General features: G+C 49.3%; 1 protein-coding gene across 13 annotated transcripts in view; it reads left to right on the plus strand.

Moving 5' to 3' along the window:
• The window catches only part of LOC105086277 (ribosomal protein S6 kinase alpha-2), a 375,469-nt gene that overhangs the window by 101,230 nt on the left and 260,097 nt on the right, over window positions 1-14,142 (plus strand). For 12 of the 13 annotated variants that reach the window (XR_010381181.1, XR_010381182.1, XR_010381183.1 and 9 more), the window contains exon 12: window positions 12,517-12,567. Coding sequence is in view for 10 of the 13 variants with exons in the window: in XM_064486472.1 (XP_064342542.1) it covers window positions 12,517-12,567 (51 nt within the window). In the remaining 3 variants the exon portion in view is untranslated. Of the gene's footprint in view, window positions 1-12,273; window positions 12,420-12,516; window positions 12,568-14,142 lie in introns of those variants that run through there. The other variant, XM_064486480.1, reaches the window with a different exon arrangement.

The raw sequence follows: 14,142 nt of genomic DNA on the forward strand, positions 1-14,142 counted from the left end.
ATGCTGGAAATGTGAGCACGTTTTACCTCTCCTGGTAACACTGAGTGGGCTTTACAAGCAATCTGTCACAGGGAGTGTAGCTCAAATGGTAGAGAGCATGCTTAGCATGCGTGAGGTCCTGGGTTCAACCCCCCGTACCTCGTCCAAAAAAAAAAGTAAACCTAAATACCCCCCCCAATAAACAAACAAAATAAAATAAAACTAAATTAAAAAAGCAGTTTGCTGCTCGTACACGTCACCAGTGAAAGCTTTACTTCTCAGATGCTTCTGGTTTTCCATTTGGAGGCGATTTAGTGAAACTGCACAGTAATCCCTGGGTGTCTGTTTCTAGACGTTCTTTTTTTTAAGGACTTCTTTAGTTTGCACGAAGCCTTAGAGCCAAAGGGGCAGGTGTAGTGCTCAGTGTTCAAGGAGTATTGGTTAAAAGAAGTGACATGAAGTCAGTGTAGGATTTAAAAATGTCCCCCTCGGTCTCTTTTCATCATTTTATCAACGTGCTGCCTGCTGTTTATCACATGATCACAGAGCTACCTCTTTAAAAGCAGTGTAGCTTCAGTAGCAGCTTCACATCGCGATGATACGTGAGTAGATTATTTTGTCTTTATTAATTAGGTGGCTTGTCTAATTTTCTCTGTTTCTTAATAAATGACAAGCTTTCAACAACTAGCTAAACTTCGCTGTGATGTAACGTAGTCCCGGGAATTGTGTGGGGGGGGGGTCACAGGCGGGCGGGGTGCGCCTGGATCCGCCTGCCCACTCCGCGCCTCAGCTGCTCCATCTGGGAATGGGGCTGCCTGGCGTGCTCCCCTCCCAGGGATGACCTGGATGCGTCTGCTTCAGCGCCTGGCACCCGGCGTCTCCCAGCAGAGGCAGACAGCCTCCATCTCCTGGTGTCACCCTCCGAAATCCAAGACTGGGTCTTACTTTAAAATCTTGTTTTATTATATAGTCTATTTTTCTAGTTTTTTTTTTCTTCAGTGAATACATTAAAATAAAGGGTCCCTACAGCTAGCTAGAAGTAATTCACGTCTCTGCTGTCTTTGCTGATGTCTGGGGGGGTTTTAAAAAACATTTGCTGAAATTGACACCCCCACCCCACCACGTTTTAACGTTTCACGCCTTTAAGACTTAAAACATTATTCCTGTGGGAGAGTACAGCTCAGTGGTAGAGCATGTGCTTGGCATGCACAGGGTCCTGGGTTCAATCCCCAGCACCTCCATTAAAAAAAAAAAAGAAAGAAAGAAAAATTAAAGAAATAAATAAACTTAATTACCTCCCCCTCCTCAAAAAAGTTATTCCTCCTAATCCTTGTCCTCTAATCAGTTAGAAACTATTTACACACAACTAATAGGTAATAAAACGTAAGTTAACTAATTAGACTTCTCAAAACAAACGTTTTGTAATCAGATATGCTCACTGATTTAAAATTGTGTGTATTTGTATATGAAACGTTTTAAATATAAGAAATCTATAGCATTTGAAAGTTAAAAATAAGAAGGATGAAATTAGATTTGTTAAAAATCATATAAACCTTCCTCTTCCCTTTACTGCCCACCCCCCCCCCCCCCCGCTATCTCCTGTCTCTTTTCTCTGGGGATGCTCTACGTTTTACCTTTGGATCAGTAACTTTATCAGCTGTGCTGCTCACAAGCCTAGCATATCGGATCCTTTTAAATGCCTTAAGTTTCTTTAAAAGTCACACAGTACGTGTCCTTAAAAGATACGCAGTCAAATTATCACAAAGCCGGTGACAGCACTTCCCAAAGCCACTTCCAAAAGTGCTAAAGCCATTTTAGTGGCTTTAGTGGTTTAGAGGTTTAGTTTCCCTCGTCTTCCGACTTCCACAGAGAAGTTCAGTTCAGCCCGTGAAAGCCCCGAGGCTTCCTCAGTTTCTCTCTCGTTTCTGTTACAGCCAAAGCTTTGGCATTGCTCCAATTCCTTTTGTAGAGTCGAAGTTTTATTCCTTCTGGATTCTTCCTGCTTTAAAAGGTGAAGTGAGGGATCCGATTTCAGTTATTTTACATGATAAATGTTCTCTGTTGTTAAGGGCAAACTGAGGGCATGTGTTCCCAGGGACGCTCACGAGATAACAGATGATGAAGTTACGGCCAATGGACTTGGAAATTATCCCAGTGAAAGAATGTGGACTACACACATACACGCGAGTGCGGCTTGGCGGATAGCTCGTTCTGACGGCTTATGTTTCCCTCCTCAACCCCTTCCTTTTTAGTTTTTAATTTTTTGTTTCTAGTTTTTAATTTTTTTAAGTTGAAGTACAGGCAGTTACAATGTGTTGGTTTCTGGTGTACAGCACAGTGTCCCAGTCACGCATATATATACATATATTTGTTTTCATATTCTTTTTCATTAAAGATCATTTCATTAAAGATTATCAATATCATCAAAGATATTGAATATAGTTCCCTGTACTATACAGAAGAACTTTGTTTTTTAAAATCTTTTTTAATATATACTTAAAAAAAAAACTGAGCCAGACATGGCTCCCGATTTAGCAGGGGACCAGGACGTGGAGAGGGTCCCTGCCACGGAACCTGCCGGGAGCTGGGCTGCCTCTCCGCCCCATCTTCTGGGAGGGCTGAGCGCAGATACTGCCACAGACGTGTCAGAGTCACTGAAAGTCTTTTTCCGGGACTCCTACTCGGTGGAGTTTGCACCAGAGTGCACTCTCATCTGGGCCTCAGATGAGTCACTGACTTAAAATATATTTTTCTAGAACTCCTGAGGAGTTGGCCTGATTGAAACAGTGATCTATTTTCCAGGATTTAAATGAGTTTGTCACATCAGAGACTGCCAGACTGCTGGAAGCAAAGCAAGTATGTGATTTTTAACAAGGGGGCCCCCTAATCCTGGGGAGCTGCTCATGTGCAAACCTCACCTCCCCAGACGGACGGAGGGGTCTCCTAGCGGGCGTGAGGGGGTGGCCCCCAGAAAACGCCTTTTAAAATTTGCATCTAATAAGTTTTATTAGTTACAAAGGGGGATATCTTCTGGTATTTAAATACTGATATTTCAAAATAAAATGGTTGCAGTACTCTTAAGTGTTTCCCCTGCAATCTAAGTGCTGTGGTGATTTGGTGACCCACCGTCATCCCCCCCCGAAAAAAATACATAAGAACACCTTTCTCTGAGCGGGCAAACATTTTTTATGACTCCTTTTTCTCCTTGAATTTGCATTTCCATCCCACTTACCCCCTAGAATATTGTCCTGTTGTGATATACATGGACTTTTGCTTAAAGTCTTCTATTCATCACCTTATATTTTTACAGAAAAAAATCTGTTCATAGGTTGAAATTAATTTTTAAATTTAGTTTTCTGTAACCACAACCACAAGACTCTGAGGGTTGAGTTCCTCGTGAATTATTATAGTTATTACTGGTCTATACTTGAGTAAAATAAAATATTTAAAACTGGATTATTATTGACTATAACAAGTGAAATGATTGGAAATTCAGAATATGTGAGTGGCGTGGACAGGGCCCCAGGTTCCGGTGTCCTTGGAGTGCTGCCGCAGTCAAAGAGGCCAAGCACCGCTATTTTGTCTAGTTTTCTTTCTTAAGAGCTGAGGCAACGCGGTCACGTAAATAGGAATGAAAGACGGAAATGGGAAAAGATCCGTCACAATAAGGGCACGATTTTTTGAGCTCCTTCCAAGCTGCATGCCAGAAATCAACTCAGGGTCGTTACCAAAGGTTATGTTTAAAGCTCTATCAGTTGAAAGTGAATAAATCCTCTTTCAGATTTGTTGAAAGCGAAGAGCTGAGTTGGTCCCCTGGCCGTCTGAGGACAGTGAGCCACCCGTGACTCAAACGGGATCCCTGCCTGGCGCTGGGGAAGCTCCCGTCCCCCAGAAAGATGCAGCGGAGGAAGGTTTCGGGCGGGGAGAGGCGTGCCTTTCTTTTGAAAGGGGAAGCAGAGACTCTGAAGGGGCAGGTGGAGACCTTACCTCAATTTCAGAAAAGAGCTGAGGATTTGGAAGTGATAAACAGTTGTTTTAAAAGTATTTGTGCCGCGACCCCCCCAAGAAGGTCTTTGCACGGGCGCTTACAGGGTCTGAGGACCACTGAGGTGGCGTCTCGCCCCGGGGCTGGGCGGGTGTACAGTTGGGTCTGCCCACAGCCTCCAGGAGCGCCTGGCAGGTGACCTTCTGCATCACTCTTGAGCTTATTCGGGAAGCTCAGTGCTGCCCTCTTTTGGCACCAGGATTCCAGAGTTTTGCTCCATAAGCTGCTGTGGGGACTAAGTACTCATACCAGAGTCGTCTCCGTTTAGTAGTGTGGGGCTCACACCCGCTCCGAGGTGTCTGTGCATTGTAGACGACAGTCGGCCCCACCAGGCCAGTGAAGTGGTGCTTTGAAGAGCCCGGCCGGCGCACGTCACGTCCGACGGTGTGAATTACCGCGCGGCAGAGGCAGAGACCGCGTGGCGGGTGGAAATGCACAAACCACTTGCAGTGCCATTTAGCCAGTGGGTTGATCTCCACTCAGCTCAAGTAGCCTTCTCGATGGGGAGGTTGTTCTGTGAGCTCTACCCTGCCGTGTCATCCTCCATAATACACAGATGTGCCCCGGGGGCTCGGACTGTGCCTGCGCCAGAACCTGTCGTCAGAGAAACTAATTTTTCCCCACTGATGGGTTATTTCTGCCTTCATTCTCAGTTTTGTTCAGACCAGCTCACCTGTGCTATGACTGGTTAGTCTGAGCTGAAGACCCACCCTGTTCAAACTGCTCTCAGTGCTGCCCTGGGGAGTGGAATGCTATGTACAGGAGAGAGAACTTTCCTCTATCCTCTTATGTGTAGTGCTGGGGGACTGTGAATTAAACTGACAGACGACAGATTGGCAAGAGAAAAGAAAGACTTTACTTACAAATGCAACAAGCACATGTATGGGAGTGATCAGGGATGAGTATTTCTAAGGGGTAGTTAGAATTTGAGGCCTCGATATCTAGCTTAGCAGAGGAAAGGGAGAAGCAAGAAAAGGCTCCAATGGGAAGAATAAATAGGTTTGTTCAGGGAGGATACATAGGTTTTGGGGAGAAAGCTTGTGATATTTGTCTGTAAAGGTGTGAGTGGTTTTCCATCTTCCTCAGGGCCATAAGCTCCCCAGAAGGGGGCTTCTGGGGGATTTGTCTTCGTTTCACCCCTGGGAATGGAGACGCCCTGAAGAGGGAAGCTGTCCTGATTTCTCAGAACTTTCTGCTGTTAGTCAGATAAGGGAAGTTCAGAGAAGCCTTTTTTTCTGCATCTGTTGAATCTTAAATGTCTTCGGCTTAAAATACAATCTACACCAACCCCTGGGTTCCAAGTGGGTCCTCAGATGCTGTTCCCACATCCTACGTCTTCCTTGATTTCTAGTCCACGAGGCCGCCCCCAGCCCGTGTCCCCCTGTTGTGTTCTGCTCTCTTCCCTCTGCCGGGACCTCTGCCTTGCTCTAGTCTGCCAGGCCGTCAGGCTCAAGCACCAGTTCTGGTGGGAAACCCTCCCTGGTTTCCCGTGGGGTCACTTGGTCCCCCGATGCGTGCTGGGTTTGCACGTGGGGCATCTCAGCCTTCAGTCTCGGTGGATGCTGAGCTCCGGGAACTTGGGGTGCTCTGCTGGGTGCCGGGGGCCAGGAGGACCTCCACCTGTGAGGATTCCCTGCTATACGTGGGGAAGGGGAGATCTGAACAGCTCAGAGGAGCCTGGGGAACAAGGGTGCACGTTTGGTCTGGCGAGTGGCTGGAATGGGAAGTAGGGGTCCTTCCTGCCGGGTGGTGCTCCTCTGCTGCCGCCTGGTCACGTCCAGGCTCCCTTTCGGCCGGTTTTGGTGTCTTGGAATTGCACGGTTCTAGTTCAAGTGAGGACGGTTTCCTGAATGTCCTTTTAAAAGTTATGAGGTTTGACTTTTTTCCATTTTGGTCTTGAATTGCCTTGCATGGGATGAGAGGGCCAGTCGGCTGGTGCTGTTCACTGAAGAGACCGTCCCTCCCCGCTGCCCTTCAGGCCCTCGCCCCGGGCGGGGCGCGTCCAGGCTGTTTCACTCCTTGCACACGTAGTCGCTCTAACCTCAGAGCAAGTGCCGGGGTCTGTCTGGTGGTGTGTGTCTCCTCTGCGCTCTTCTTCAAAATAGTGTTGGCTATCCTTCAAACTTCACTCTTTTTAAATCTATTTTTATACATCGTGGCTAACATTTGTAAATCTCAAACTCCCAATTTATCCCCTCCCACTCTCTGTCCCTGGTAACCGTAGATTGTTTACTAAGTCTGCGTTCAAACTTCACTCTTTGATTTGAATTCTAGGAGAAAAATATCCTGCTTTTCATGATTTAATTTTTTAGGAGTGTTATTACATTAAATTTATGGCTTGATTTTCTGAAAATTGGCATTGTTTAATCATATCAAGATTTCCATTCTTGAATGTGATCTTTATCCTTCCTTTGGTCTTCCTTTTATTTCTTTCAGTAAAGTTTAACGTCTTCTGGAGCATCCTTACACGTTTTTGGTGGATTTATCCTTTTATACCTTTCAGGTTTCTGTTCCTTTTCTTTTCTATTCTTTCCTTTTCTTCTTTCCCGTTTTCCCTTCCTTCTTTTTTTGCAGTTGTAAATGCTGTCTCTTTAAATTGTTTCCAGCTGATATACAAAAGCTCTATGAACTTTCTTATGTTACTCTTATATCCAGTAAGCTTTTCAGACTCTCCAGTAGGAATTAATAAATTGTTGGTATATTCTCTTGGATTTGATAGAGAATTGTATTATTTGTTAGCCATAACAATTTTATTCTTCCCAACTTGTTTATATGCATTTCTTTTACTGAATCTTTTATGAGTTTTGATCTAAACAAATACTTACTTTATGTTCTCCTTGATGCCATTCTGTGTGCTCCGCCACCCAAAGGAACGAAGTGGTGACAGCTGCTACCATGTGGACCAGCCTCAGAAAGAGTGTTCTGAGTGAAAGAAGCCGGATACACGGATTGTCTTGTCAACCTCAAACAAAACAAAGAGCAGTTTTATTTAAGCAAGAATGAGTTTATTGGGAAATAGCAGAGGAATGCAATTCAAGACAAACAGGTTGCACTGAACCATTGCCAAGTCTGAAGAGATGGTTGTATTAGGTTTTAGGAGGAAACTGGGGAGTGTTGTTTTGAACCAAATTTCACTGGAGAAGAACAAGACTTCAAGGTTGGGCGGTTTCTCACTGGCCGCAAGTGGCAGCCAGTGCCTTGTCGCTGGGCATGGCGGGTCTTCCTCCTTCTTCTTAAAAGCAGGAGGTGAAGTCCCCGTGTGAAGAGTGTCTTCCCTTGTCCAGATAACTCTCATCTTCCTTCTTGCTGGTGATGCAGGCTGCAAGAATGGTATGCGCGCGCGAGCGCCCCCTTCAGGGCTCCCAACCCCATTCTAAATGAGGCTTCACAGTCTGATTGCAGTGATGGTGAAATTTCCAGCGAGACAAAGCGCAGACTGCTGGTTCCAGGGCTTGGAAAGGAGGGGTGTGGGGAGTGGCCACCTCTCCCATGGGGGGTGAGGTTTCTCTTGAAGCAATGAAAATATCTTGGAACTGGATAATGGTGATGGTTATGCAACATTGTGAATGCACTAAATGGCACTAAATTGTTCACTTTAAAATGCTTAACCTTATGTTATGTGAAATTCACCTCAATTTAGAAAATATTTTTTAAAAGATCTGAACTCAGAGATTCCGGAGACTGAAATGCACCCCCAGCGGCCCAGCGCCCGGGTGCCCCTTTCAGCCCCTGTGGTTTCAGCTCCTACTTCCTTCCCGAACAGCTCGATTATTCACTGGGCCGCCTTTCCGTTGTGCTCTCCCCTCTCTGAGTGCACAGTGAGATAGCTCTCGGGTGTCTTTGTCTGTATCTTGCTGGAAGTTGACATCCTCTGAGCCACTGTCTGTCTGTCTTATCACAGACCCGGCCCAGGACCGGGGCAGAGGGGAAGGGGCCGTGAGCTGCCCTGAGGAGCCCCCCGTTCCAATCAGGGCTTGGCCGCCCCCGGGACTAGTCACACCCCCATGGGTTCGTGTTATCTAGAAAGGACACAGGTCACAGACCAGAAACCGGCAAACGGCTGAAGAGGGCTGATGCTGTAACCCACCTCTCCACCCTTTGGAGTCCGTGAGAGCCTGGACACAGCCCACGGACCTGTAGAGCTTTGGGTCCCCAGGGCAGGGGCAGAGGAGGGTCTTGAAAGGGGAGGTCATGGAAGACAAGCCCCGCCTTCCTTGCAGTTGGTCCAGGTGTGCAGGCAGCGCTGTGTTCCCGGGAGCCCATCAGTGAGCCCTCAGGACAAAGGTCCCTCCTGCAGCAGGTGCCCAGGCCTGGAGGTTTCCCCTGGGCGGCGTCCCCTGCCGCTGCCTCGTGGCGGACCACGCAGGTTGGGAGGGAGAAGTGAGGGCTTAGTGAGGGCTACAGGATGCGCAGACCCACACCCCCCCAAAACAGCTGGCCATGCTGCAGGGCTGTGTGTGGGGTCAGGGTGGGTGTGGGCATCAAAACCACCACCATCCAAAGGCATTAAGACTGAACACTGCAGAGGAATGGCTGCATAAACCCAGCATCTTAAATGAACTATTCTGGTAATTCTAACGGTTCTGAAGGACAGACCCTTAAACTGACTTCCGGCCGACCTGTTTATCAGGAGTAGGATTCAGGCGGTGCCGAGCGCGGTCTTCTGGTCCAGCGGGCTCAGTCCTGCGTACAAGTGTCTCTGGCGCCCTCTGCTGTTTGTCCTTGGCTGTGCCACCCTCACAGGCCGGCAGGTGGAGCCGAGTCTGGAATAAAGGACAGGTAAACCTAGTCAGGCCCCTGAGGGGGGCACCTGCAGGACCTCGAGACCCAGACGTCCGTGTTCTCAGCGGAGGCGAGCTGTCTTGGGGCCCCTCTCTACTCCTCCACCTGGGGCACCTTCACCTTCCTGCGTCAGCACCAGGGCCAACACTGACAGAGGCCACTGCATGCTGAGTGCCTAAAAGGTGCAGCTGGCTCCTCCCAGCTCCCCCAGACGGCAGGTGCCGCCCCCCGACTTTGCAAATGAGGAAACCCAGCCCCGTGATTAGGTGACTTGCCAGCCTGGTGCCTGGACGCAGACTCTGATCTCTCTGCCGCCCTCACTGCCGCTGCATCTCCTGAAGGCCCGGCCGTGTCGGCTGGGGCGGGCGAGGCAGGAGCGTGAGCCCGGGTTTCTCCAAGACCATCAGCCATCAATTCCGTGCACGTTTGCTAACCTAAGACACGAGCAACCTTCCGACCAAACCAAGGCCGGAAGGATCACGCTCTCCTAGGATCAATCCCCAGTACTAACTTCATTTAGGAAATAGCAGTATATTCATCCTGTCAACTGCTTACCTGTCGAAATGCGGCTTTTTGAGGACGGTGCACTTAGTCTTCCAGTAAACAGGGACTCCGGGAGCGAGCCAGACCCTTCTTGCGTTACAAAATTGGATTGTCAGCTTTATATACTTAAAGGCCACTATGAAAAGACCCATGAGGATCAAATAAAGCTTTGTCCTCCAGACTAGAAATTCCAAACCCCGTGAACAGCGCAGCGCACGCCTCTCACGCTTGCCCCCAGCACATGACTGCGTTCTAGAGCTTTGTGAAAATATTCAAGCCATATTTCTCCCCCAAAATGATCATGGATAATTTGTCTAGAGAGGGGAGGGTAGAGCTTGGTGATAGAGGCATGCGTAACATGCACAAGGTCCTGGGTTCAGTCCCGGTACCCATTAAATAAATAAGTAAAATAAATAAATAAATACCGAATTAGCTCCTCCTCCAAAAATTTTGTCTAAAAATTTCTAATATTTCATTTCAAATCAATAAAACACAAAAACAGTTGCTTCCCCTTGTTTGTTTACCACAAAGAAGGCTGACAATTTCCCTCTTTATGAGATACACCTGGGGCTCAGTCTGCCTGCACGAAGGGGTGGAGGGTCTCACGTCATCTCCACGCCAGCTTCTCCCCTGGGGGGGCAGGCTGTGATGGTGCTGAAGTCACGTTAGACGTGTTTCACAAGATTGGGGTTGCAGGTACATATGTAACAGGATGGGCACTGGGAAGAGGAGGGAGTGAAAAGTGGACTGATTGAGAGTCAGGATTTCCTGTCTGGCCGAATGGAAAACCCCAAATGGGGGTGTCATGGGGAAGCCTTTGATCCTTTCCGTCCCTCAGCCTCTCTGCCCCTCTCCCCACTTGTCCCTGTCACACATGCTCTGAGGGAGAATGCAGGATCTGGAGGGCGTCCTGTCCTCTCCGCCACCCCTGGGACTGGGGTGGGGTAGTAGGATCTGGACTTCACTGTTGGAGTCGGAAGTGGCCTTGCCCCCTCCCAACCCGCCCATGTTTGAGTTTGGCTCCAGAGCTGGGCTGGGTGCCAACCAGGGGGTGGAGGGTGTGGGGTGGGGCTGGCGGGATAGTGTGTCCACAGAGTGACCGGAGAATCGTGGCTTCATTTCTGTCATTCCTGATTCCCCCGTTCAGTTCTCTAAATCTTATCTGCAAAGTGGGGGCACCAGAAAATGAGAAGGAAAGAGGATTCGTGATTCTAAAGGGGGGAATATGCAAAATTTAGCAACTTGTTTCAGGGAGAGCCCCAAACAGTGACTACCCTGTGCGTACAGGGGGTTTCCAGGTGGCCGGGGTCAGGAGCACCGTGCAGGGTGCCCCCCATGGGAAGGTGGCTGTTGGGGGTTGGTTGCAGGTTGAGTGAGGTCATGGGTGAGTGCATGGTGCTGTGGCACTTTGGGGATCCCCATTTCTTGCTGTTGGGCATTTATTTTTAAATATACCACTTATGTGGCATTAGGTCTCATTCTGTTTTTCAAGTGGCAGAAACCAAGTCAAATCGGCGATAGTGGCAATTTATCTGCTCCTGTCATTGAAACGAGATGGCTGCTGGTAGGTTTGACTCCAAAGTCCTGAAACTGTCAGTAGGACCCCATCTGTGGCTCCATCCTCAGGTGGGCACATTTCCTAGGTAAACGAGCCCAGCGTCCAGACTCCGCGTGTGCAGAGTGGCCGTGGGTGCCGAGAGGGTGGGGGCTCTGAGCTGGGCCGGCCTCCCCTGTTGTGGGTTTCACGCCCGTCTCTGAGCAGGCACCGTGCCCACGGAATGATGGGGCCCGAGTCACGCCCCTGCCTGTGGTGGGTGACCGTGGTGGGGTCAGTCATCGGGACCATGTGGAATTCAGTACCCACAGAAAGGAGGGTGGAGCCCCGACAGGTAGAAGGACCACGGGTGTTCACCGTACGCGCCCGGTGCAGGGCAAGCCGGTGTACAATCTGCAAAAACAAACAGTAAATGGTGTAGCAGGAGTGTGTTCCTGTCACTTACTACCGTCCAGCTTGGGGACAGAAAACAAGGACGAAGGGTCAGGAGAGCAGAGTTTTCAGCCTTGGCTGCACTGAGCCTCACCTGGGATGCCTCACAGGCACCGAGAGGCCAGGACTCTGTCCCCCGGTGTGTTGATCCATTGTATCTGGGAGTGTCTAAAACTCCCACGTGCTTCTGATTAAACAAGGGAAAGACTTTGCTGGTAACTGTCCCTTGTCAGCCGCATCGGGAGACAGCGGAGGTGCAGGGGCAGGCTGAAGTCACAGTGTCCTCGGAGCAAGTGTCTCTGAGTGGGGTCCTGGGGCCCCCTTTCGACAGCCCGTCGGGTCGGAGCGTGTCCGCAGGCTGTGTGGGGGAGTTCGGACCTCTTTGGGCCTGTGAACCACAACTGTTAGCAAGGAGCGAAAGAGCTTAAACTTGGCCAGTTTCTTCATCCCGTGTTTTGGTGGCTCTGAGCCTGGGAGCGGAGAACAGCGGAGCAATAAAACAGAAAATGAACACTGCACCCTCGCAACGTGGTGCGTGCAGACACTGGGACAGCCATGGTTTCTGTTCCCAAGATCCTGCAGCCACACTGCTGGGTAAAATCTTCAGGTTATTTCAAAATTTGATTCTAGACAAAGAGAGACTAGGGCAGAAGAAGGGAGGCTTGGGTGTGTGTGTTCTGGGTTGGACCCCGTGACTGAACAGGACTGAAGTTTAAGTAGGCGTACGTCTGCCTGTTTATAGGTGGAACGTCTTCTGTCCCAGAGCTGGGATGAACATCTCTGCAGGATGGAGGGCCTAGAAGTCACCTTAAGACGTTGGCCCCGTCCCCTTAGTGATAACCACTGGTTAGATGCTGTGCGTCTGGAGATTAAACCAGTGACTGTTTTTTTTTTTTTTCTGGTTGCGTTTTGGGGCTGGTGATCATCACTTCCTTTGGCTGAATTGTAAAAAGTTGCACAAAAGTTTGCAAGTTCCCTTCTTTGGGTGTTTACTGAACGGCTTCCTGAAAGCCAGTGGAAGTCCTCAAACTATTGAAGATCATGTGGAGATTAATGTTTAGGAACAAAAAACTCCCTGGCTTGGTGAGTGCTGGTGTAAGTGTCCTCCCCTGTGAGGTTGCTCACTGACCCCTGACGTCCTGTGACTTAAAGGAATTTTCTTCACTTTCTGCTTCTTCAGGGCAAGTATGAGACGGCTCAGCCTGAGACCAAGTCAGCTGCGGCAGGAGAGGTGAGTAGCTTGCGCTGGCATCTTTGTCTCCGTGCGAACTTCAGTTACGTTTTTTTAAAATGTGAAACGTGAGGTCTTTTTTCAGTCTCCTCGGTTGTTTCACGCTGCCCAGTGCAGCAGGGCAGCTGTGGGTGCTCTCAGGAGACTGCAGCCTGCACAGTAGAATTTAAGTTATTTGGCGTTCTGTGTGAATTGCAGAAATGCCCTGAGTTGTGCAATAACGTCTTCTCACGGCAGGGGTCCGCCTTGCGCGCCCAGCCGAGGGTGTCACCCTGCTTCCCACGAAGGGGCAGGGTTTTATTCTGAATGTGTGGACCACTGGGGATGTGATATAAGTGATTTTTTTGGTGCAACTTTCCTTTTAAAACTTGATTACGTGCCTTCACATTAAACAGGGATTACAAACAGCAGACAGACATCAGAGCACGACCAGGCTGGGATGTCGGGCCGGTGGTGCTGGCTGCCTGGGGCGTTGGTGGGCAGGCGCTGGCCGGCTTGTGGGAAGCTGTTCTAGGAATTGGGCTTAAAGTGAGTCATTTTAGACACGTAATATTTCAGTTTCAGTGCTCGTAGTATTTCAAGCATCTGTCTGATGCGAATGCTCTTGTTATAAATAGGAATTTTACCAGGCGGTTTTGTGGGTGTTTGGTTTCCTCCAGCTCCCGGCGTCCCGGCCAGTGATGATGCTGCGTGTGCCAGGGAAGCCGGGGCACCTGTCACGGTTGAGGTTGCGTGTCCCCCACGGGCCTGGCAGGTGCGATGGGCCTGCTCCCTGTAGGTGCCAAGCAGGTCCCGGAAGCCGAGAGTGTGATCGGGCTTATCTAATTGACGTGACTGCATCCAGCAAATTACGCTCCGCTCGTAGTAGGCAGAAGCACTCCTGATTTTCGGCATATTTGGCATCTTTCTACCAGCGCTGCTCTGCTGGCCTTGCCGAGGTGGCGGGCCACCTGTGCCCTGTGCAGGGAGGGAGCTGCTCTGAGGAGCGATGGCTTGTCAGTGACTCACTGGGGGTCAAGGGGTCCCCAGGGGCTGTGCGGAGGCCCAGCTGGTTCCAGCCACCTGCGGTCCTGGAGCGAAGGAAGCCCTGGCCGAGAGTGGCTGATCTTGCGTTGGGCTGGGGACATTCGTGCAAACAGCGCCTATCACTGGACATCAGTGTCTTACTTACACATACTTGCGTTTTCCTGTCTGCATCTGACTGTAGTTTTATTAACAGCCCAATACGAAGAATTCGGTTGAGGAAAAGGTTCTCAATACCGTCATCTTATATGATTCGATTTCCTAATTAGACATAAAAATTGTGTCAGTAGATTTAAAAATTAATGGTCACTGACTTACGGCTATACAAAATCTCAAAGCAGCTCTAATCAGCTAAGCGACTGGACAAGTGTCTGAACACTGCTTTAAACTGCACCCTTACTTCAGTAAACTCAGAAAACGAGGTATGTCGTGGTGGGTTTCCCACTTTCCTCATAAGCTTTTCTCAGTCCAGTTTATGACCCATTCAGAAAATAACCAAGCCCCGGCTGGCGAGCCTCAGCGACACTCCACTTGGCTCTGTGCTGTCGCGCG

Source organism: Camelus dromedarius, chromosome 6 (assembly GCF_036321535.1).
Source record: "Camelus dromedarius isolate mCamDro1 chromosome 6, mCamDro1.pat, whole genome shotgun sequence".
Classification (NCBI taxonomy): domain Eukaryota; kingdom Metazoa; phylum Chordata; class Mammalia; order Artiodactyla; family Camelidae; genus Camelus; species Camelus dromedarius.